We start from the raw sequence: 26,516 nt of genomic DNA on the forward strand, positions 1-26,516 counted from the left end.
TATTAGTTCTATTTATTTTTTGTTGAAATTAAATGATATTCTAGTTGGTATTATAATAACGGAATACTTTGGGTAATTAAAATTCACAAATGAAGTATCATAGAAAAAAGTTTCGTTTTACAATTACATGTCATGTCAGCAACTTGCAGATATGTATATTTCTTTTACTTTTTAAAAAGTAGAACTTTTATCCTTTCATGGATTTGTAAAGGTGAAAATTTCATTCGAGAACAAAGACTTGTTGCATAAACGATCATTTTACGAAAATTTCATAAAATGACGACTTTATTAACGTTAGATCTGAAAAATTTGGTTAAAATGTTTCTTGTAATATAAATTTTTCAAACCATTTGCACAAGGACGCAATTTTGGAGTTATATCTAGTAGTCCTCACAACAATCAACCTCATGGTCTTGCAGCTTGCTCACTTCAGAATTTTCAGAATAGTTTATGCTGTTTTCATCATAATATCTAGATCGCACAGTCCTAGTATTAGGCATAGAATGATTCTGGAAATAGGAATGTTTAAATATCGAATTTGCATTTACCATGAATACAAATTCATCACATTTGAAATGGTAAAGACGAGATATTTAAAAACTATTAATAATGAAAGAAATTAACGTTAAAAGGTTCAGACTGTAACGAACAATTTTAATAAAAGAAAGTAATTGAGGAAAGAAACTGAAAAAAGGCTATCAATGAGTGTTTGATAACCTATTTTTACTCAAAGATTGAGCGTACTATATGTATATAATTATATGAAAGAAAAGACAGTCAACGTCAGAGAACAGCTGCTAGGAAGAGAATCTACGCTACATTATGACAGAAACAGGCTTCTTATCAGAAGCCAGAAATCAGAGCAGCTTGTCCAATAGGTGATATAGGTGCTTTTGTCACCTGTCCCCACAGCAGCTGATAGGAGTGCTATTTAATTCAAGGCCTATAATCTTTCATGGAGTTCTATGAATTCATCACCAACCTCTCTACAGAAAACGATTTGACATACTATTTTAACGTCAATCAAAATTTTTCAGTGAGGAAAATAATAGTGAGGCTAAAAGCAACCAGTCTTTTGTTCCTAGAGATAATAAATGATATCCTCGTGATATAAAAGTTTTTGGTTTAGCTTGAATGTATTAGGAAGGATACAAATGTGTGTAAGATGTTGGTATGTATTTCCGGAGATTGAGGAGAAGATATCAAACACACTTTGATAATTTTGAATCTGGAGAGATACATAATATTTTGGATTCGGGTGAGTCATTCCGATATTGGAAAGAAATTATAATAGAGCGTTATACTAGGTTGGTGCCAATTTTCAGTTCAAGATTGCAACACCAAATCATTTTTTCTCATCTGTCAATTATTTACAGATATTTTGAATACATCTCATGTCCATTAAAGGTTTTTTTTTAATATTGAAATATTCACACAGAAATTTTGATACTCTCAAGCTATTCAAGAGAATTGACATTTAGTTTGAAAAAATGTATAGGGTAGGTGACAGCCTATTGAATGGTAGTTTTCCTTCCTACCGCAAAATCTTCCGTAACAGAACCCAACATTTCGCTGTCAATTCTAGAACTCTTCTTCCGTATCACATATTTCAAATCCGTAACAGAGTTCTGTTCCATTACTTTCATTTTATTCTAAATGAATCACATCTCTTTTGTCTATAATAGAACAGACACCTTATTTATCTGTTGAATTTTTAGCTTCATATTCTCAGCCTTTTGGAGAGGCATCAGAGATGCATTCTAGGCAGTCATCAACATCAGGGGTCTTGATGGTAGGACCAAATTATCGTGTTGGAAAGAAAATAGGAAGTGGAAACTTTGGAGAATTAAGGCTGGGCAAGAACCTTTACAATAACGAACATGTCGCTATAAAGTTAGAACCCATGAAGTCTAAGGTGCCGCAACTGCACTTGGAATACAGATTTTATAAGATTCTTGGCAATCATGAAGGTAAAAGAGACTTGTCAATTGAATTCAGATCTCATCTAGAGCACTTTTTTTTCACGTTGATTTCGAAGTGAGATATAATCTACCGTAGACAGAATCATTATCACTTGCTAACTGCCTTCTATATTTACTGTCTGTACATCCTAATCTCCAATATTACTGCACGGATTTTATTGCGATTTATACAGTGATTGAGATCAACATTTTGGTTTTTTCGTATAACATCAGATGGAAGTCAAAAAAGTTCGTCATTTCAAGATGATCATTTTCGTTAGCTGAATACTAGTTAATTTAACAAATCAATAGGTCTAAGCATAAGTGAAATCAAAAGAGTGTTTTATGCTGGTCAGATTTCGAGCAGTCATCAGTAGAATTTTGTGCGTACTAAGAGTCGGAGATATGAGTATATGAAACTCGTGCATCTGCTGTCAATATTTTAGGTTGCTTATAACAGATTTTCTGTTGATTGGAAAAAAAATTCTGAATATGTTACGTTTAATAATACCTCCTACGCTGATACATAACTTAAATATTTTGAAACCAATACATCGGAAGTGATTTTTGGGTCAATGCTTTTCCCCTTATCTTCAAAAATCCACCAAAATTCACTTCAAGAAAATTGAAAACGTCAAATTTGAACGGATTCAAACCGTTACAGATGCCAAACTTATTGTGTAGAAAAAAGAATGCGTTCAAACAAAAGACCGGTCCAAACCAAACCACTTTAAGACCACGTTTGATCACTAACCTGGACATAGAGCAGTCCAAAAGTTGGTTTCCGAAAAAACGTTGCTAAAACCCATTATCTCTCGTCTCTCTGGAGAGTACAACACTTGGTATATAGTGTATAAGTTAAGCACTTCTCCTTGAGGAATGTGTCCTTATAGTTACTTTTTCTTCGATGTGTAAGTCCCCTCATTATTTCCTTTATGGGATTGTTCCTGGACTCGAATGTAACACAGGTGGCTGCAGCTGCCTACCTGGTGACGTGGGTTGTTGACCTTCATTCTAAAGGGGTCTCCTGCCGAAAACACAAGTGGAAGGCTGGATTCTGCTATAGACTTCGTTTTTTGATGTTTCCCACCGAGTGTTGCTCATCCTAACACTTTTTCACTGTACTGAAGAGAGCTGAAATCCCAAAATACGTGTCTACGTTCAGCGCTTCTCCTTGAAGGATATATCCTGCTTCTTGAAGAGGAATATTAATTAATTTTGGCAAGAATTACGGAAAAATGTTTCAGGCTTTAAATAGTGCATGGGCGTCTAGATTCGTCCAGTCCCTGATTTTCTTGAGCCATGAATATTTCTTTCAACCTATTCCCTGCTTTTCCTCAATTTTTCCCTCCATAATTAATTTCAGGAATTGGTTCTTTGTGTTGCGAAGTATGTGGCCAAGATATGCAGTCTTTCTTCGTTTTAGCATGGTCAAAAGTTCTCTGTCTCCATCCATCCTTCTCAAGACCTCAACGTTGGTGACATGAGCGGTCCAGGGTTTATTTGACATTCTCCTGAGAACCCACAACTCGAACGCTTCCAGTTTGTTGAGCGTGTTGATATTGAGAATCCATGTTTTGGCTCCATAATAAAGAACCGAAAAAAACATAGCCTTCATCAAAGAGGTCTCTTAATTTTAGATTAAGATTGGAAGACCTTTATTCGGGCCACCGGTGTGTAGCTTACAACCATTGTTTTTGCCTTGTCGATGTTAATTTGTAATAGTTGATCTCCTTCAGACGATATATTGTCTTGTAGTCGTTGTAATACTTCCGGACTGGCAGCCATTACAACAGTGTCGTCCGCGTATCGTAGGTTGTTAATAATATGCCATATTTTGATAGTGTCATTGGAATCCTCTAGCGCTCGATCAAAAACGATATATCCTTACACTTATTTTTTCTTTGATTTACAATTACCCTCATTCCTCCATTCTTTTACTATTTCCAGTATTTATTTTCTCTTATCTTTGACAACTCTTCAAAATTCTTTCGTCGCAAAAACACTAGAACCGTTTTCAAATTGGAAAGAATTGTGACCAGGCGTTTCAAACAACTGTCAAACTTGCTAACTGCATTCGTAGATTCCGGTCCAAACACACGAAAACAAACCTTTTCGTTCGTTTCGAATGGTCCGAAAAAACGATGCTGAAAACAACCCCAACACCTCTCGTCTCTGGAGAGGCCAACACTTGGTACGTGAAAGAGTCTGGCCAACCGCGTGAAAAGGGACTCGGATAGATTAAAGCAGGCCGCGCTTGCTAAAGCGGCCCATCCGTTAATGAACACGCGTTCCCTTAATAAATTAATCCACCCCCTCGTACTCGGAAGTCCCGATGTAAATTCTCCATCTGCTTTTTGCGCCAACCCGCGAAGACTCGCCGCACTACACGGGCGTATGGGTTTGTTTAGGCCTACTTATGTTTGTGAGGGGTGTCAGGAGGTTTGTACGGATGTAGGGAAGCATGTCTGATTCGACTTCGTCAGTTGAATATTACTCAATTGGCTTAGGCTGAAGTTGGCACGAGGACAAATATAGATTAAGGAGTAACAGCGATATAATCTGGGATTTTCAACTTCCACTGAGGTTACTTGCGAGACGAGAGTGTTCAGTTAGCGTACATTTACTCATTCTAAATCCCACTTTAGCCACTTTCAACCTACAGAACGTAAGAAAGTGTGAGTAACGGCAATTACTCTTGTAATGAAGAAATATGGATTCAGAGTAGTCTTTTACGGGTTTTCGATGAATATAAAATAGTATATACAAGTTGATTAGATCAGGAGCAATATTGTCGAGATTTAATGTGGTATACCCCAAGGAACTGTTCTGGGACATTTATTATTCAATTTGCATGTAACTGAATCATCTTTTTGAGCTTGATTTGGTACTGATGTGATGAGGTTTGCAGGCGATAGTGCTGTCATATTCAGTATAGAAAACTCAAATCTTCGAAAAAGAGAAAATATGGTGAATTAATCAATTTTAAATTGGGAATTATCGATTAACTTTGAAAAACTTGTTTTACGCCTTTCACATCTTATGCCAGAGGCTTTCTAGTTACCAATCTTCGAAGTTAAATTGTGATGGATCAAAGGTGGAGATCAATTTAATATCGAACATCAAATACCTTGGTATTTATGTAGGCTTGGTAAATCGATCGTCTAGAGGTATGATTCGATTACCTGGCCTTTCGTCTTTTTCTCCGTGACTTTGTTGGATTTGTTATAATGAAACTCTTTTGAATTATTTACATCTATTTACAAAGCCACAATTATACAGTGAAAACTCAGTATTGAGAAGATCCTAATAACGTCCTAATAACAAGCCTCTCACTACGGTACTGAATTTCGTCTTCAACTCTAGTTTTAATACTCGAAACGTCTTCGATTATCACGTCTTCGTCGTACTTCGAGTTTTCGGTCGTCTCGTCTTTGATTTGTTCGCGACTCGTCTTAATCTAGTCCGCGAACCGTCTTTACGTCGTACGTCTTAAGTTGACCGACCGAACTTGTTCTCGTCTTAGGCTTAAGTTAAACTGTACCGTCCGTACCCGTCTTCGGTTTAATCTGAACTGTGCTCTCTGTCGATTGGAACTACCCTCTCTTGAATATAGACCTCCCTTCTCTCGGTTTGACCACACCTTTAGGGGAAGGTACCATCCCCCTAGTCCAATGAAATCATTTGCCGTACCGCCCCCAAAGATCTTCGCGGATTCCTGGGAATCGAATATTCTAGAAGGACAAGAGCCTTAACCCCATAAATCTTTTAAGTTTTACAATCGACATAACACATTTTTCGACACCCCGAAGAATAACACATCCTTTTCGCATTATGAACAATAACAATTGGTTCCCTGTAAACTCATTGAATTTGTCATGCCCTTGGCACTTGAAGAGACTAATAGGTCTCCAAGCATCCGGTTGACCATCTCAATTATTTACAGGGAACAATAAACTGAATCCTACATTTATTTGGGCAAATATTTGAGATGGTATACACCAATTGACCAAGTTATGATCTTCACTGGTCTACTTGAATCATGAACTCAATTCCAGAAATAGGCAGAATAATGTTGTTGTACTTTTTGTTGTTGTTTTTACCTGTGTTTTACCTAACAGCGATATAATCTGGGATTTTCAACTCCCACTGAGGATACTTGCGAGACGAGAGTGTTCACTTACCGTACATATAGGATCCAGTCATTGTTCATTGTTAATAATTCACTTGATCAGAAAGATGCTTGGAGACCTAATAGTTTCTTCAAGCGTCGAGGGCATGACAGTTGCAATGGATTCACAGGGAACGTATAATGTGTAAAGGAAGTGTTAATTTTTCGAGGTGTCGAAAAAATACCATGTCGATTGTAAATCTTAAGAGATTTACTGGGGGTTGGAAAAGCTCGAAAACGAGCACATTGGTACCAGATGTCACATCTGCGTATCACATGCTGGTCCTTCTAGAATATTCCATGATCCTGCCAATTCTTTTTGCGTTTGACAAAAGTTTGATCCAGTTATGTCTCCAATTCTGCATCTTCCAAAACCTTCTCCCTTCCACCGCCATGCTGATCTTCGACGTCAAAATTACCGTTCTTGAAGCGTTCAAACCACACTCGGCACGTTTTTTCACTAATAGCGGCCTCACCATACGTATTTGAGAGCATTCGATGAGGCTCAGTCGAAGATTTCTTCATATTAAAGCAGAATATTATATTCGGTCCCGTCTTACCTTCTCATATGACAAAATATGATTTATTTTGGAACTGAATTTAGAATTTTAACGTATATTACTCTCTTCTGATTCTTTTTTTTTTGTTATCAGCTCAAATATTCATAGTCAATTTTGGTGAGGATTTTGAAAGGATGAAAAAAAAAACAATCTAATTTCGAAAACAGGATAGTGACTTAATATTTTTTCCTAACTCACACAGACGTCATCTAGCTTCATTTAAATTTCAGTTAAAGGCAAAACTTTCAAATTGAGATCTCTAAACTGAACATCAACTGACATCTCAAGATTAACAGTAAATAGAAGTGTTATTGATTTTACCCCCTCGAGAGGTGAACGTTCTTACGCTTACTGAAAACTTTCATCTCGAAAATCGTCTCACATCAGGAAGTTGAAAATCTCAGATTACATCGCTTTTAGTCCTTAATCTATATTTGTTCTCGTGCCAACTTCAGTTGAAGCGAATTGAGTAATATTTAACTGACTGAGTCGAATAAGACATGCTTCAGTACATCTGTACAAACCTTCCTGACACCCCTCACAAACACAAGTAGGCCAAAATAAACCCATATGCCCGGAGTGTGGCGAATCTTCGAGGGATGTTGCCAAAAGCGAAGGGAGAATTAACGTGAAATTTTGGTGCCAGATACGAATATCTTCCACGAATTATAACATAGGATAAACAGGTCTGAACATTATTCTGCCCATTTCTGGAATTGTGTTCATGATTCATGTAGGCGAGATGAGATCTATACTTATGTTATCTAGACAAGACGTAGTGACGTCTGACAATAAAAAACCAGTTTCCAGGTACGACTCCTCAGTGAGATGAATGATCGATTTTCTGTAGATTATCTTCAATATTTTCCATGTGAACATTCAGTACCGAACCTCAGGCTTTGATGTCGTCTCTAATGTGGTTTTCCACCAAGCACTATTATAACTAGTTCCAATATGAGCACTCGAGTGAGATATTCGAAAGTATTTATAAAGAGCACCTACATCTATATTTTTTCACAACTTGGTAAATTGGTGTATACCATCTCAAATGTTTGCCCAAATAAATACCAAGATATATGACGTTCGATGTACAATTAATCCACACATTTGATCCATTACAATTCTCCTTCAGAGATTGGTAACATAACACTCATCTGGGATAAGATGTAAAAGGCGTAAAGCAACTTTTCTGAGTTGATTGATAGCTGCCACTTCAATTCTGATAAATTTACCACCCCCCTGGGTATTGATTTCCCTTCTTCCGACATGGCCACATCCTTAGGATCACCTCGATATCGGAGGAAAGTACCAAGTTCCACCCCTAGTCCGATAAGAGTTTTGCCGTACCGCCTACAAAGCTTTTCGCGGATTTCAGGAAATCTCATCAAATCTCATGGATCATGGAATATTTTCGAAGGACTAGCACGTGATACGCAGAGGTGACATTTGGTACCACCGTGCTCGTTTTCGAGCTTTTTCAATCCCCAGTAAATCTCTTAAGATTTACAATTGCATGACATTTTTTCGACATCTTGAAGAATTAACACTTTACTCACAACAACAATTCGTTCCCTGTAAGGCTGGTTTTAGAGTCACGCTGACCGTCAGCGCTGAAGCCTACGCGCATAGCGCTCAGCGCGTAGCAACTAAAAACTCGTTTCAGAGTCACGCTGAACGTCGTGAGGTACAGTCATGCCCAACCACAACTTCAATCGAAAAACCAGTATCAATATCGCGATTCATTGTTGCGTTGACTGTCCCCGCCAGCGCGTACGTTTTACGTAACACAGTTACGCTCCATGAGCGCGGTAGCGCGTCAGCGTGGCCTGGTCAGCGGCGCTGACGCGTGGCGCGTGCGCGCCCGATTCCTCAGCGCTGACGGTGGTCAGCGCTGAGCCGTCAGCGTTATTCTAAAACGCTTCATAAGTAATCATACATATTGGCCTGTCAGCGCCGACGGTCAGCGTGACTCTAAAACCAGCCTAAGCCCATTGAAACTGTCATGCCCTCGACGCTTGAAGAAACTAATAGATCTCCACGCATCCTGCTGACCATGTCAATTATTTACAGGGAACAATGACGGGATCCTACATTTATGTAGCATTAATTTGATGAATTGACAATTTGAACGCACAAATATTCAACCTATAAAATTGAACAGTCACGAATCTTCAGATTTATGAGACAACTCCGCTTGTCTCGCTCTCCATCCTCCTACATCCTTTCTCATCAGAATCAATCGCAGATCCCGTGAATCCGGAACATCCTCATCGCATATCCGTCGGTCCACCCGGATCCTCCGGATAAGGGTTCCGTCGCGGTCGACAACCCCTCCCCATTCCACCCCTCGTCTCCAAAGGCCTACGAGACCCTCTCTCTGCGAAATTCTTGCCGTCCCGAGAATATATCCGATAAAAAGAATATTCCATATGAATTCCCCCGGGGCCGATGTTCCGGAACGTGGGACAGTCGCCGAAATTAAGGGCTGGGGGGTCGACATTCGTAAAAACGCCCCCCGGACTCCCCGGTCTGATGCATATACTGGCCGCTGGAGGCCCCGACGGAACCGCAAGACGCCCGGGAAGCCTTTCCGATGAACCGTGATCGCAGTCCGGGAGACCGTCGGGTATTGGAGGAGGTACGGTAATGACGACGTTACGATACGATACTGCGGGATGAACGGGAGACAAGGTTGCCTGTACTAAAAAAAATTTTCTCGTCGTATCGTAGACATTATCTAAATTAATTTCATATATTAACAACAGACTCGCTCACTATCTCAGCAGCAGTGCAAAATGTAGTTCGTGACTAGTGCTCATCACTACGCTTAGGCACATTCACATTTATGCTGTCCGGGGAAGAATGTCAGATTAGGCCGAATGCCAGGAGTTGAGGGGACATATAGCGTCAGCCGCGAATGCTGATAAAGGGCCAAAATTATTTTGAGATGCACAGAAATCGGCCATTCTGAGATACGGCGACTCGAGAATAGATAGACCGTAAATGACATTAAACAAGGGACAGTTTCTAAGGATGTGGTCGCTGAACTGTGGGCGACCACATTGACAATGTTCCTCTTCGACCAGAGCCAGCCTGAACAGATTACTTTTGAAGGGACCATGGCCTGAAATAAAACAGGCCAGAGGGAAACTTGGGCGGAACCAAGGGTTGTTGGAAATAAAATGAACAGAGGGAATCCAGTCGAAGGTACAATGACCCGAGTCAGACGTCTCCCAGTCCGACTGCCAACAAGAAAAGAATTGGCGGAGTGACACTTCCATGGACCGACGGATCGCAGAGGCCCTACCAGGGTCGTCCAAGGACACGGATGGAATGTGGAGCTCTTCGAAACGAAATTCAAATCCTCTCCCCAGAAAATAAGCTGCAGCCCGATGAACGACGTGATAGTGTGCGGGTAAACTACCCGTCACAACTTGAAGAAAATATGTGGCTGCAGTTCGATACGATCGAAAAATAAGGAGGAGGAAATGCCGCTGTGCCGAAAGAATGACCTGTCGGACATGGGAATGACCCAGGCGGTGATATCATGCGGAGGCGCAATAAGGAATTATTGGCAGAAAAATACCTTTATAGAACATGATCAGAGACCGAACCTGATCACCTCCTAGTGCTCGTCGAAGATGAAACAGCCCGGAAGCCACCACCTGGGTCCTTTGACGCAAGGCCTTAGCGTGGCCAGAGTCAACCACCACGCCAAGGTATCTATACTCCGATGACCAGCGAAACGAGCCCATAGGGGATCGAATTGTCGGAGGACGTCTACGGTCGAGAGAGCCCCTCAACAGCACTGCCACAGACTTGCCCTGGGAGATGGAAAGCCTGTTACGGCTAAGCCACTCAAGCACCAAATCAATAAGGCGCTGAAGGGCTTCTTCGAGCAAGCGCCGGCTGTCAGCGCTAACAACCAGGGCTAGATCGTCTGCATACGCTATGGCAAGGCCACAGTCTCCCGCCAGGAGAAATAGCAGCTCATCAAAAACCAGATTCCAACGAGGAGGTCCCAGAATGGAACCTTGGGGGCAGCCTTGGGACAAAGCACGTCGATGGAAAACCGACTGGCGGGAAAAAGTGACCTGCTGGCCAGAAAGATTGCTCTCGAGCAGACGCAACTGATCCAGAGGAACCCCAACCGACCGAGAACGACGGAGGATGGGTCACCAAAGATTATCAAAGGCACCATCAATGTCCAAAAATAAAGCGGCCGCATACTTACCCGGGGAATTCCGGGCAAAGTCGTCTAGTTTAAGAACAGCATCCTCCGTAGAGAGGCCAGGCCTGAATCCGAACTGAAGAGGGGAGGACTTATCAGGATCAAGTAAGACCCGAGCAAGTCGAGAAAGCATCAGTCGCTCAAGGGTCTTGCCTAAAATCGAGAGCAGGCTTATAGGACTCTACAGGATCCAAAGGGATCCTGTAGAGGACGCTCCCTAGACTTCAAAAGAAGACAGACCGAGGCCTTCTTCCAACTGTCGGGAAAATGACCAGTGAGCAGACAGTAGTTGTACAGTTACAGCACCAGGCCAGGTATCACCGACCACGCTCTGCGAAGAATCGGGCCTGTTATAAAATCCGGACCAGGAGCCCCGCGGTCAGGGGTAGCTGCAATTGCCGCATGGAGTTCCTCAAAAGTAAATTGGCGAATAGAGGATGGTGAGATTGTTGTAGAAACTGAAATCTCAGCACGAACAACAGACGTCAAAACCATTATTCACGTATTGTAGACAACCTTTTCAGGGTAAGAAGCACTCCTTCCCTGGTAGTGATGGCATTTCTTCACAGCTGCTTCATTCCTTCGCCGATGCTTTGGCTGAGCTACTGCCCATTATATTCTCATATTCTATTCGTACATCATCGCTCCCTCAAGATTGCTTATCAGCTTCTGTCACACCTATCTTAAATTCTTAAAGAAGGGAGACAAGCTTTCAGCTCTAAACTACAGACCAATAAGCTCAACAGCGAGAGGATTATTAGCGATAAGTTAATAGAGGTTGCCCTGCAAAATCATATAATTCACAAGGCACAACATGGGCTTCTTCCAGGTAGGTCCACGATCACAAACTTACTAACCTGTATTAACGATTGGACCAAGTGGATTGATTCCGTTAGTGTGGTGGATGTTGTTTAGCTCGACTTTGCACGGGCTTTTGATCGTGTTACCTACCGCCAACTTCTGAGGAAGCTTGAGTGCTTGGGAGTGAAGGGCCCTCTGCTTTCTTGGATCGAATCATTTTTGTCCCACCGTACTTGTCGTGTAAGGGTCGCTGATTATCTTTCCTCCTCAGATGTGGGGGTCCTGAGTGAAGTCCCACGGGGTTCGGTGCTGGGTCATATCCAGTTCTTATTGTACACTTCTGATCTTAATCGTCTCTTTCTGTATAATTGTGCAATGTTTGGGGATGACACGAAACTTTATAACTATTCATTGGTTCATTCGGGGCATCTTCAAGAGGACCTCAAAAAGCTCTTCGGGTAGTGTGAGTAGTGTTTCATTTCAGATTCCCTACTTCATCGACCAGCAGAGGCTAGCTAGGTTCTCTATCATTGTGACCTGGTTATTCGTCACTGATAATATGAGTTGGTCCACGCACATTTCTATTACTATGTCTAGGGCGAGATAATTTACCTACCGACTGTCTGAAACTTACGCTGGATATGATATAGCAACAAGCAGGATTCTCTACACAACCTATATGCGTCATATCGTGAAGTATGATGGTCCTGTTTGATGGGCTAATATAAAGGGTGATCAAGAACTTTTAGAATCCGTACAGTGGTGAAATACCCGTCTACAATTTGGCAAGAATCACCCAAACTAACATACAAGGTTGAGGTAGTTTGAATTGCCTTCCTGTTCAGATCTAAGAGAAGGGGTGATTTAATTATCACTTCCCTCTTCGGTTTGGACACCTGAAAGTCATGGGAATGATTCAGAAACAAGGAAATTGTCTCTAGTTTTGTTGTATTTATGACTGATTTCGTGAAAAAATCACAATTATCTCAAATCTCCGGAAAAATTCAAATTATCATAAAAATTCAGTTAGTGAGCTGCGATGAATAATATGATAATTAGTTTTGCTGCTTATTTTGACAATATGTTGAAGTGAACACCCTATACATAGAAAACAGAGCGTTTGCTTTGCATGTTTATAGGAATTTTTTTTCTCAAATTATCTAAAGAATCTCATAATTTCATGCGAACCTGCTATTTTTTAATACTCTGTATAAGATAGTAATTTCAAGCTCAGTTAAAATTTCGTCCTGATTGCTACGTCAGACCAATAACAAAGTGAATGGTATATGACGCTAAAACTCTACGTGAACACAGAGAGTAATTTTATGAATTTAGTGTCAAACTTAATATATTTCGAATATCGTACTTATGTGCGCTCTTCATCATAAACCGTCTAGAAGTCTATTCGGTCTTGCTAATGTTCAGGTACAATATGTACAAATCATTCATACCTGTCATATATTAGCGTCGAAGGTGCGACGTAGGATAATTACCAACCCATTAGTTATTTTAGTTAATTAACAAGATTCTAGCAGCTTTCATTTAATTGGATCATAATGAATATTGTCTACATCCTTCATTATATGTTTATCCCTTATTGATTATCAGATTGAGTCTCGAAAAACTTTCCAAATATACTATGTGACATAAAAGATATGAAGGCTCTGAAATTTTTCGACCAAACTTGTCAGAAATGTTCAACCTGTCACGAATACTTATTAATTTTTAATAATAATGTAAATTCGGTATAAGGTTTTTTTTTTGATAGACCAAAAGTCGGGAGATCTGGGTGGCTATGGCAAGATATTTAAGTTGAGCTCTTCAAAGCGATCCACAGAACGCCTTCATATTGTCCATGAGGAATACCAACTGCGACCTGTTCTATAAACAATAGCACCCCAAGCCATAACCCTTACAATGACGCGTATATGTTCCTCAAGAGAACTGCACATTATGACGTTCTTCGTGTCCATGTCTGATCATCATGCGAGCATCGTGCATTCCTAATATTCCACTCTATTCCTTTATACCACTCTAAATGTTGCTGTCGATGACAAGCTGCCAGCGTCAGCACGAGATGAAAGATAGAACTGCAATCCAAAAGCTCTTATTAAACGATTACAGGACGTCCTTCGTTTCAAATCAATTGATCAGTTATTGATCTTATACAGAAGAATCGGTCTATTTTTGCTATAAATCGAAGATGGTGGTCTTGGATCTCATTTCTTAAGTTTGACTGTCCACTCCCTCGTCTACGACGTTCTTTACCATCTCTAGACCATGTTTTATAACACCATAATATAGAGGATTGATCAAGTGTGAGATGATTAGCAACTGAATGAAAAACTACCTTCACGTGATCCAATGATGCGTTCCTTGTCTATTTCAGATTATTTCGATTGTAACAACTGAAACCCAAAATTTTCCATGGCTACGGAATTAGTTTGAATGAAATTTCAATCGATTAGAACTTTCAACTAGTTAAACAGTTTCCCAGTTGGGTCGAAATATTCTTACTTCCTTGGTGTTGCATTATTTATGTCATAGAGTATAGTTGATTTGTAACATATCAGATATATGTAGGGTTTTTTATATCGTTGTCTAGGGGTTTATATAAAAAGGCCGCCGGAACTTAACTATTGTTTATTTACACTATGTACAATTCAACTTCAATTGAATGTAAATCCACTGAACTTTCGTCTATTGTCTGATTATTCGAGACAATATATCCGCCTATATCTAAAGTCGAATTATCTAACTAGCTGCGTCTAATATTTTTTACGTCGAATCATATGCGTCTATCACGTCGAATTCTTTAACCTTTTCCGTCTAATCTGTAACGTCGAATGCCACCCTCGTTCGTATGTATCGTAATCCAGTCTCAGTCTTAAGTCTCAAGTACCTCTTCCCCTTACGTCTCCCTATATCGATAAAAACTGCGTGGTCCACCGTTTTAGGATCGATCGCGTAGTTTTCGTATAGTCAAGTTAGTAGCGTATCATTCGTTTGGGTTGGTTAAAAATTCGGATCCCACATATATGAACATCTGTATCTTGAATTTCGTCATTGGTTACTTCTCAAACACTTCATCATATTTACTTTCCACTTAAATAGCTATAGTCAAATGTTCTTCCTTTCTCAATCATTACCAAACTCCATTTACTTTTTAGAGTAGGTCTTTTCAGGTATACCCAAGGTGTATCATCTTGGAACCTGTGGGGGAAGATACAACGCCTTGGTACTTGAGCTCCTCGGACCCAGCTTGGAAGATCTTTTCTCTTTATGTAATAGGAGATTCAGACTGAAAACGGTTCTGATGATTGCTGATCAACTGCTGACAAGAATAGAGTACGTTCACAGTAAGAGGCTAATTTTTCGTGATGTCAAACCTGAGAATTTTCTCATTGGGAGGTCTAGAACTAAGAAGGATAAAGTGATTCATATCATCGACTTCGGATTGGCGAAGGAGTATATAGATCCTGATACTAACAAACATATGCCATATAGGTAACTATTTAACTGAAGGCAATATAGAAACTAAAGGGTGTTTTTTTAGAGCTAGAGAAATTTAAATTGCAATAAAACAACGATGGATTATTCGATTGACATGAATTTCATTTATCCGCAAGATAATCTTGTGGCATTACATTTTAAATATGATTTCTGGCATATGACCGCCACGGCTGGCTCGGATGTAGTCCAATCTGGACGTCCAATTTTCGATAAACTTTTCCAACATTTGTGACTGTATATCGGCAATAACACGGCGAATGTTGTCTTCCAAATGGTCAAGGGTTTGTGGCTTATCCGCGTAGACCAATGACTTTACATAGCCCCACAGAAAGTAGTCTAGCGGTGTTAAATCACAAGATCTTGGAGGCCAATTCACAGGTCCAAAACGTGAAATTAGGCGGTCACCAAACGTGTCTTTCAATGAATCGATTGTGGCACGAGCTGTGTGACATGTTGCGCCGTCTTGTTGGAACCACAGCTCCTGGACATCATGGTTGTTCAATTCAGGAATGAAAAAGTTAGTAATCATGGCTCTATACCAATCACCATTGACTGTAACGGTCTGGCCATCATCGTTTTTGAAGAAGTACGGACGGACGATTCCACCAGCCATAAAGCGCACCAAACATTCAGTTTTTCTGGATGTAACAGTGTTTCGACAAACACTCGAGGATTAGCTTCACTCCAAATGCGGCAGTTTTGTTTGTTGACGTAGCCATTCAACCAGAAGTGCGCTTCATCGCTAAACAAAATAAAATGGACGTAGTGCGCGATACGTATTCCGTACAGAACCATTATTTTCGAAATAAAATTGCACTATTTACAAGCGTTGTTTAGCCGTGAGTCTATCCATGATGAATTGCCAAAACAAACTGAGAATAAATCACTTAACAGCTGTTGAATAGGTTGCCATCTTGAACAGTAATGCCAACTTAAAGTTATATACCTCGAAAAAAACACCCGTTATAACAAAACATCACATAAAAAATCAATTGGAAGTTATTATTCTTTCTAGGTGTTGCACTGTAATGTCACTCAGTATCTTTTTCCTAGAGAACACAGATCACTGACCGGAACAGCTCGATACATGAGCATCAACAGCCATCTTGGAAGGGAGCAGTCTAGAAGGGACGACCTGGAATCTTTGGGACACATGTTCCTCTACTTCCTTCGTGGTTCCCTACCCTGGCAAGGCCTCAAATGCGACAATCTGAAGGAAAGGTACCAGAAAATCGGAGAGACGAAGAAGAATACCCCCATAGAGGTTCTATGCGAGGGTCATCCAGAAGAGATCGCCAACTATATGAGATACGCGAGGAGATTGGACTTTTTCGAGACACCCGATTACGAATATCTCAGGAAGATGTTCAAGGATCTTTTCGAGAAGAGAGGTTACTCTGATGATGGTATATTCGATTGGACTGGTAAGTGTAGCTTTGCTGTTGATTTGACCTATTCGGAAGCTTAAGACTATGAGGATCCAGAGTTCAAGTCTAGGTTCAGGGAAGAAATATTTTGGTTTTGAGAATCGACCAACCATATGGTATTGCCTTAACTTTGAGAATTTGAGTTCATTATAGATAAAATGATGATGGGATATCAGATGCCATATTTTAACATTTGATATCTGCATTTGTTCATTTTGGGAGTGTTGAACGATAGCAAAGATGTTAAAGAAGTAGTTAGATATGAATTGAAGTAGAAACTCCCAGAATAATCACAACAAAAATGGTTTAAAGTTTTTGAGGCACCTTGGCAGTAGAACTGGTGGAAACATTCGACCTTATATGTATAAAAGGCACACAAAAAATTAGAAAACATTTATGAAATTTCAATTTACTTCTTCATTACCGTATTGAATGCAAATTTTAATTTTGTGTAGGATGTACATTCTGAATAAATGCTATATTATTATGTGAATAAATTGACTGCTAACCCTCTGAAACTTCAGTAGAATAATAGAAGGGTATCCAATGAATTAATGATGAACTTTAAAATCCCGTGACATTGTTTAGATTGAATAAACGAACAAACTAATTCATGAAATGAATATTCAAATCTGGCAGTGAAAGTTTTGATTATCGACGAGATATGCCCTAGGTTACAGAATCCCATTAATTTTACACAATTATTTTCTCTCGTTAAACATAATATTTGGAATCACCTACTGATAATCATGTTAAAATTATGATTCTGGATTTGAAGCACATTTGGGTTTCAGAATAGGAATACAATTTTAAAATAATCGAAACTACTGAGACCAGGACTTGGTATATAATTTTCAATGCCTTTTTTTCAGCTATTAACAAGGATCAGATAGATGCTCGAGCTGGAGAGATATTTTTACTAATCGATTTTCATTTCAAATTCAATATGAATATTTCTGATACTTCCGAAACAAAACACTGTACGGCAAAAGGACAGCTTTTTTCATTAGATTTTTTGATACTACATATTACAAATTTGTGATATGTATATTGCTTTTCTTTGAATTATTTCAACGGTTCTTATTGGAAAAGATGAAAAGAAAGGGAACAAGAAAGGATATAATTCGAGATTTTCGATTCTTTTACAGATAAGTTAACTTGGTTGAACAAAGAAGATGCTAGTCAAACGAAAGAAAAGAAGATGTCTGCAAATTGAAATGGGTTCAACATTGTGATGATGACACTAGGAAAAGATTAAATAAACCCTAGTTCATATTGAAACCGGGATCAAGTTAATTATTTACATTATTGTAGAATCATTATATGGATCACAAATTGAGGTGAAAGTAAATAAGAATATTTCTATCTCAACTAATTATTCATACAAAAAATGCACAGAGTGAGTTTCATGTATAGAACATATCGATTATTATTATCTCATTGATTCATTTGAAATAACTGAGTTTATATATACTAACTGACAAAGAAAATGCCAGGAGGCGGAACATAGATAGTATAGCAAGGCGTAAATGATTGAAATTTGAAGAAAAAAACGAAGGGTTAACACTTTTTTTTTAATAAATTTGTTAATAATGTGTTTGTCCACCGCGATTATCTATACACTCCCCAACACGTCTTGGCATTGATGCAATAGGATAGTCTATTTCTTCTTGAGAGATATTATTCCAAGCTATCTGTACTTCATGTCTCAGAGTCGCCAAAGTTCGTGGGGCCTAGGGTAAATTTCCAAGCCTTCTACCCATGATATCCCAAACATGCTCTATGGGCGAAAGGTCAGGGGATCTGAGCGTCCATGGCTAAAGATTCACATGGTTCACTTCACAAAAGTTCAAACTAACTCTAGCCACATGAGGTCGGGCTTTATCTTGATGAAATATTGGATTCTCGAGCCAGTTAAAGTAAGGGAGACAATATGGCTCCACTATTTCTTGAAGGTAACGCAGTGCTGTCATGTTACCTCGAATGAAGATTAAAGAAGACCTACTTGCATGTGCAATAGCACCCCATATCATAACGCCTACTATCCGGTGTACATGACACTTACATCAAACTGAGGTTCACGTCTTTCTTCATGACGTCGTCTAACGCTTCTTCGGCCATCATGTGCACCCAAGGAGAATCAAGATTCATCAGAAACGACCTGATGCAATTCCACATTCCAATTCTGACATTTTCTGCACCACTGTAATCGTTGCCGGCGATGTTCAACCGTCAGAGGTAACACAAGATGGGGTCAATAATGCTGCAGTCCAAAAGGCCTTATCCGGCGGTGAACCGTTAAGACAGTTATAGGATGGCCTTGTTCTCCTAACAACTCATCAGCCAATGATCGAGTTGTCGCAAAGCGGTCTCTAATGGCCATAAGTCTTATAGACGTCGATTTTAAAATTCATTTGTGACTCTTCGACGTCAGGTGCCCACTCTTTTTCGATTTTGGACTATCAAACCACGCTTGACAATCTCTCATAACAGTAGTTGGATTTCTGTTCGTACGTTTAGCGATTTCTCGAAATAACAACTCCGCCTGCCGTAGACCAATAATTCCACCTCTTTCAAATTTACCCATATGGCGATAAATTTCGCGTACACGTGCTCTAGGCATTTTAACAACTAATAAACATCGACTTTCGATCTCCTCGAACAGCTGGTTTGCTGTAAAATTTCAAAAACTTTCAAAAAACGACTACAATATTTAAATTACAAAAATTGTTTACATGGAAAAACCTTCACGATTTTTTCCTCCAAATTTACTGTTTGCTATACTATCTATGTTTCACAAAGAACAATAAATTAATTTAAACAGCTCCTTCTCGGCGTTGAAGTTTCTTTGTCAGTTAGTATATTATTCAAGACTCCAAAATAAGGTAAAAACATGCCTCCCCACTGACATTAATGATCGTATTTCAGTAAACTTCCCAAATGATTGAAATATTTCAAATATCGGGGGTTTCATTGAGTCACCCTGTAAAACGAAATTTAGCAACGTTTCTCTCATCTTGCTGAACGACGTAGCGGCTGGAAGATTTCTTGAATTTAAAGAGTAGAAATATAGGTAATTTCACTCCTATACGTTCGCCCAATTGCCTCACCGAAGTCCCAGAAGACTATCATTCTTCGATTAGGTTGGCCACTCTGAGATAGTGGTCTGTTGAAATCGAATCGCGCTTATCGAATGGTTATAGCTGGAAATGTACCTATTACTTGGGTAATACTGGACACAATACATTGGAACAATGCAAATTGGAAATTCCGCAGAAATGAACTACAATGGAACATTGCCAATTGGGAGGTTATTTGGAAATGTTCAGATTGTATGGGGTAGCTATCCGCTATTTCCTATAAGGGGTTATGTGAATCAAAAACTTTATTATGTATTGCTTTTATGGAAGTCATTGAATAACTGGAGCACGCTCTTTATGGATAAGAATATTGGTGTTGTTTTCTAGCGATTTAGCCGTTTATATCGAATCCAGTTGAAAAGTAGTGGTTACTGTAAATTGTGTGCCATTAAAATGTGGCTATCTTACTCCTTGATTGGCTAGATTTCCCTTTGCAGTGGATACCGCTATCCGCTAAATACCAGGGATTATTTCTAAGTATTGTTAGGCTATAAATTCACTGATCCCAAAGGAATTTCTGAAAACTTGGAAAACCCTTGTATAACCGAAATTTCTGGCTTCCTTCAAGTGACTTTGGATATACATTATCTAGCATTGTGGTATTGAAGGTAACGAAAAAGCCGATAAAACTTGCAGAAAGGGCATCAAGGTTGACACCTGTTGGTCTTGAGCCCTTCTGTTGGCTTGAAAAATACCAATACAAGACATCAGTGTGACAATGGGAGTGGTGCACTAGAAAAACTGTCTGAAGAAACACTACGGGTCTTGCACAGGCAAAAAAATTTGTGGTTCCTTCACCGACCTATACGAAGAACCAACTGAAACTTCCACGAGCTGAGCTTCGGGTAATGATGGGACTGCTGACAGGACACTGTCGGTGCTTTTGTACTGCATGGGTAAGTCAGTAGAAGAGATCTGTAGGCTCTGTGGAAAGGAGGTTGGAACAGCCGAACATATAGTGTGCAAATGTCCTGGGCTGACTGGTCTGACAACCACTCACATGGAAAAGTTCTGGATACTCACGAAGTAATAGCCAAGGCTCCTAAGGATGTCGTCTGTTTCGTTAATCGTATCAACGGCCTCCTTGGGTTTGTAAAATAACAAGCCAATTGAAAAGTCCCCGGTCTACCATAGTAAAACACATTCTTTTGGCAAAATTCGATTTTATTATTCAACATAATTGCCTTCGAGGGCGATACAGCGATTATAGCCATCTTTCAACTTTTCGATACCATTTTTGTAGTAAGATTTGTGTTTCGCTTCACAATAGTCCTCATTTTCGGCGATTACTTCTGCATTGGAACTAAATTTTTTTCCAGCGAGCAGTGTTTCGAAGTCCGAGAAAAGAAAAAAGTCGCTGGGGCCAGATCTGGCGAATATAATGGATGCAGAAGCAATTTCGAAGCCCAATTCATGTAATTTTGCCATTGTTTTCATTGATTTGTGACACGGCGCATTGTCTTGATGAAACAGCCCTTTTTTTCTTCAAATGGGGCCGTTTCTTAACGATTCCATCCTTCAAACGATCCAATAACGCTATATAATAATCGCTGTTAATGGTCTGGCCCTTTTGGAGGTAATAAATGAATATTATACCTTGCGCATCCCAGAATACTGATGCCATAATCTTTTGCTAGCTGACTGCTGTGTTTTTCCTCGCTTTGGATTCGGTTCATCGAGTGCAGTCTACTCAGTTGACTGTCGATTGGACTCTGGAGTGAAATGATGAAGCCATGTTTCATCCATTTTCACATGTCGAGAAATAATTCAGGTTTATTGCTCTTAAACAGCTTCAAATACTGCTCGGAATCATTAACACGTTGTTGCTTTTGATCTATTGTGAGCTCACTCGGCACCCATTTTGCACACAGCTTCCTCATGTACAGAAATTCGTGAATGATATGATGTACACCTTCAGATGATATAATATAATAAAATATCTTCACAATATCTACTATCTCGATCACTTTACGGTAATTCAAAATTATTTTGTGAACTTTTTGATTTTTTCCGCGGTGACAGCCTCTTTTGGGCGTCCACTGCGTTCGCCGTCTTCGGAGCTCATTTCACCATATTTAAACTTAGTTTAACAATCAATGATGGTTGATTTTTTCAGTGCAGACCTCGGAAACTCTTAAACAAGCCAACATTTTGCTTGAACTGTATTTTTTCCCTTCAAAAAGCAATATTTTATCAGCACACGAAATTCTTTTTTTTTTAATCTTTTTTTAAATAAAAAAGTATAACGCAATATCTCATAACGCAATATCTCATAAACTAATGGTGGGACTGCTGTCAAATTTTGACACGTATCGTTTGAAGGTTGGTACGTACTAAAAATCATATGGATTTAATACTAGCACCGCAATCTGTGCATCAGATCGTGGACTTTCGAATTATCTTAATAGGTAGGGTCAAGAATGAAAGATCAACTTGGTCGCAGTTCCCGGAAGGCTAACAGAGTGGCAACGACCTCGATTCAGTGAATAATAATAATCTTACGCCTCCTTTTTTCAGTGAAAAAAAAATACATAGTGATGTTCCTTTCAAGCCAATCAAGCATGGAAGCCGGCATGATTTTTCGTAAGAGGAACTAATTTTCCCGAAAAAAAGTGATGAGAAAAACCCGATTCGAAGACTAGAATTTTGTGGCCCTCCACGAATGCTTTTTGTTAGAAAATATAACTTTATGAGACCATTTCATTGTAATTCGTAATGACGTTTGAAATTTCCTTAATGGAATCACATGGGATATTTCAGCAATTGTATATTTTTGAAAGCTCCACTCTTCGAGTGGAAAATATAGCTAAATCCATGTCCTAGCCTCATAACCAGAAAACCAATACGATTCCCATGAAAAATTCACAAGTTAAAACCCAGAAAAAAGCTCATTCCGGATAAAGCAGAATTTATAAACTCCGTATCTCATTTCTCGAATTACGGCCCAAGAAACTAATTTCCAATTAAAATTACCTCGGCATCCTGCATAACTCCCAGGCACTATGTTTGCAAGTAGACATAATACTGTAAAAGTGTTTTAATTGGTCCTGTGATGTCCCAGTCGCTGAGTTGATTGATGTATTTAATAAAATGAAGGTAGAGGAATCCCTTTGAGGAAGAAGAGGCTTAGACTCCACCAATAATTCAACTCGTCTTAATTACGCCTAGCGACCCAGTTAATAGATATGGCTGAGGCCATCTTTGGTACATTCTTCCCAAGTTATTGCCGCGCCACTATGCAAACGTTTCAGACTCAGCCTGTGTACAAATATTCGCAGATAATGAAAGCTATGAGGACTTGATGAATTTTAATAGCTCGATGTTTGTGGGAGAGCTGCAAGCTGGAAGATTATTTGATTAAAACGGTTTCAAAATTACATTTTGGGAGCTCAGAGTAAGTTGGTAAAGATATTCAATAGAATATCTTGCAATATCTTGATATTCTATTGAATATCTTGCGAATTATTTACACTTCACCAATGAGTCCCAGCCCGATCAGTAAAAAACCATTTTTTCCCTAAAATTCGACTTTATTCGTACCCCTCAAGGTGATAAGGCTGGTATGATCTTTTCTGAAACAACAGTTTTAGGTAGTGGATCAATTTAAGTACCTTTATTCTACCACATCTACTCAAAGAACTCAAAGAATCATTCAGCCCTATACGCAGATGTAGAAATATCAGTCAGACATCGACAACAGACTTCATATACAGAAACATGCAAGAAGCACTACATGATTTAGACGAATGTTTCATTCAAATAAATGTCAAAAAGAACCAGGCTTTTGTCTCCTACAAAAAAGTAGATCAGAGATCAATAAAACTCTGATGATAGAGAAGTGGTATAATGGGAAATTTAAGTTGAATATTTAGTTGCAGCATTAGATGAAAGACTCAATATCACAACAACATCAAATGAAATACGCAGCAAAATCAGCAATGAGCAGACTTAATACACTTACAGAAAGAAAGAATCAATTGCAAGACCTCTAGTAGCATATGGATCGGTACCCTAGGGTTATACAGCCACAAGCTATATTACGATGATTCAAGCAACAAGCGAATGAACTGATAGCAGCTGCAATGAATGTGCCCTTTATTCGTTTATTCGATTGATCTTATTTCTTTTGCTGTCGACATAAATATCCTCATTTCATCCTCAGCCTGGAATTTACTTTCAACAAAATTAATATAATCCTGAGTACCATCTACAATTGGAGCGCAGAAAATCGACTTGTACTAAACATGTCAAAGACAGAGTGTGTAGCTTTCCAATGTGACCAGTCGCTCACTGAGCTCCCGACTAGCATATATGGAGAATTAAAGCTATCCAAGGCTACAAAGTTTCTAGGAGTTTATTTGGACAAGCATTTGAAATGGAACGACCATCTTGATTATTTGGTGAAACGTCTGAACTCCGTTATATATACAGTCAAAGTACTAAGAACTAGCGCTGATTTCCTATATTTGAAAGTAATCTACTTTGCTAATTTTCAGTCGCTTATGACCTATGGCCTTATTTTTTGGGGAACCTCTTCAAATGCTGAATCTGTATTTCTGCGACAAAAAGCTGTTTTAAGATCTATGCTCAATTTAGGTTACAGGGAATCATGCAGAGGATACTTCAGGCAACATCTGCTGATGACTCTGTATCCTCCTCCTCAGTCCTTTCTCCTACGTAAGGAGATGGTGACGTCATGACGTTTGTTCGACTGTGATCGACCATTTGTCTCTGTATGGCTTATACGGATACAGATTGCTCATCTTCATGTATCAACATAGCAGCTACTTTGAAATGTTCAGGGCCGAGAGTATTACAAGGCATACCGCGCCTTTCTTGTTTCCTCGCCACTCATTGACGTTGACTGAAAAATCTCCCCTTTATATGGGAATGAACTTATTGAATGCTCTTCCCAAAGATTTTCATAAGAAGCCGCACCTACCAGAATTAAAAAAAAAAGACTCCACGTTCTGATAATTGAATGCGAGCCGTATTCCTTGAATGAATTTTATTATCTTTGCAATACTTTGAAGTGAATAATTTTGTATTTTTTCAATTCTTATTATGTTTCTTATTGACGAATTCAATTTTCATTCGTTAATAATTTTTTGAATTGAATAAATATTATTATTATTATTATTAAGAACGAATAAATACATAGATACCTAGAATGTCAAACTGTCATCAATTTCCTGAAGAGAAAGACCAAAAAGAATTTTGAAAAAGCCAGTCCAAATGACGAGGTGAAGAGACTAGTTGACCCTATGAAAGAGGTGATTTGTATGCTAACCTATCATTGAAGAGGTCAACGACGAAGATATATGACGATATGAAAGACTTAGGTTAATACCAAGACTTCACGAAAGAGATCGTAGAAGAGATACAAACAAAAGAGGTACAAGGTTGATAGGTGAATAAATGCGCGGATTCTTAGAACAGCAGGCTAATGCCCACAATGTTCGACCTTAAACGGAGGTTGCTCATATATGGAAAATACCCCTGCTCGCAAAAAAAAAATTAGAACAAAGAAATACAGCGCCGACTTAACATCTATGACCTCTTAAGATGCTTATCGAAACGTTGGATGAAATACAGACTATATACATATACTACTGCCACAAAGTTCGTAATTTTCCAATTCTGTTGGAAAATCCAGCCGTGAAAACCATCAACAACTTCATACACTTAAAAAATTGATTGCAAATAGAGTCAAAAAATTGACTATGGTTCATCCAACCGAAGCAGTCTTTTGAACAAAATTATCTTCCATGCATAAACGAAATATTTATCGAATAAACTCCGTAATGGAAATAGAATTCCGGGAAAATTATTGCAACATTTTTTTTATAGCTTTTTCCGAATCAAACATTTCATGTCCTACCTGATGAAACTATATCCATGAATAAATAGGCGCTATATCGTAAAATTTGCAGCTTTAATGAATCACAGTTCGGGGAATGGTTTTTATTTTCGGCTATTCGCTGATTTCAAACTGTGGAAGAGCAACTTATATCAAACAAGTCTTGTTTGAATTCCCGTTTGAGTGAATTCCGTGAATCAATATTTGCAGTCCATAAAATCTATGAAACATATGTGCGCATGACATAGTATTACATTAATTGTTTAATAAAATAGATCTTCAGTAAATTGGATCAATTACTTCCATTCAATTCCAGCTTAATATAATTGTATTGTCGTACAAGAAATTGAAATGGCACTTTAATGTAATTGTACGATCATTACTCCAATTTTCAGAGAAAAACTGTCCGAACTTTTATGGGCTTCATTTTATTGAAGAAATTACAGTCATTTATGAGACTGTAAAGTAGAAATGATCTCAACTTTTTGATATTTCATGATGGAAATTAACACTAAAAATTAAAAGGTGAATATACTAACTGACAAAAAAACTGCAACACCCAGAAGGAGCTGTTTAAATTTCAATTTTTTTTTTGGTGAAACATAGATAGTATAGCAAGGAGTAAATAAAAAACGAAGGGTTTACAATTTCTTTCAATAAATTTGTAAATAATATGTGTGTCCACCGCGATTATTTATACTCCCCCAACACGTTTCGGCAATAAGATGGTTTATTTATTCTTGAGGGGCCGAAACTATCCCAAGCTGTACTTAATCTGTAGGAGCTGGGGTAAATTTCCAAGACTTCTAACTGGTGTTTTTTTTCGAGGTATAAAACTTTAAGTTGGCCTTA

The 26,516-nt window shown here is 38.8% G+C and overlaps 2 protein-coding genes across 2 annotated transcripts in view; one reads left to right on the forward strand and one right to left on the reverse strand.

The window, feature by feature from the left end:
* The window catches only part of LOC123682738, a 387,699-nt gene that overhangs the window by 53,459 nt on the left and 307,724 nt on the right, over positions 1 to 26,516 (reverse strand). The window lies entirely within an intron of this gene.
* On the forward strand, positions 997 to 18,029 carry LOC123682736 (casein kinase I-like). Its single transcript, XM_045621504.1, has 5 exons — positions 997 to 1,258; positions 1,719 to 1,970; positions 14,910 to 15,231; positions 16,291 to 16,661; positions 17,813 to 18,029. The coding sequence occupies exons 1-5, from the start codon at positions 1,174 to 1,176 to the stop codon at positions 17,878 to 17,880; spliced, it is 1,098 nt and encodes a 365-aa protein (XP_045477460.1). The 5' UTR covers positions 997 to 1,173; the 3' UTR covers positions 17,881 to 18,029.

This window comes from Harmonia axyridis, chromosome 6 (genome assembly GCF_914767665.1).
Source record: "Harmonia axyridis chromosome 6, icHarAxyr1.1, whole genome shotgun sequence".
NCBI classification, from domain to species: Eukaryota; Metazoa; Arthropoda; class Insecta; order Coleoptera; family Coccinellidae; genus Harmonia; species Harmonia axyridis.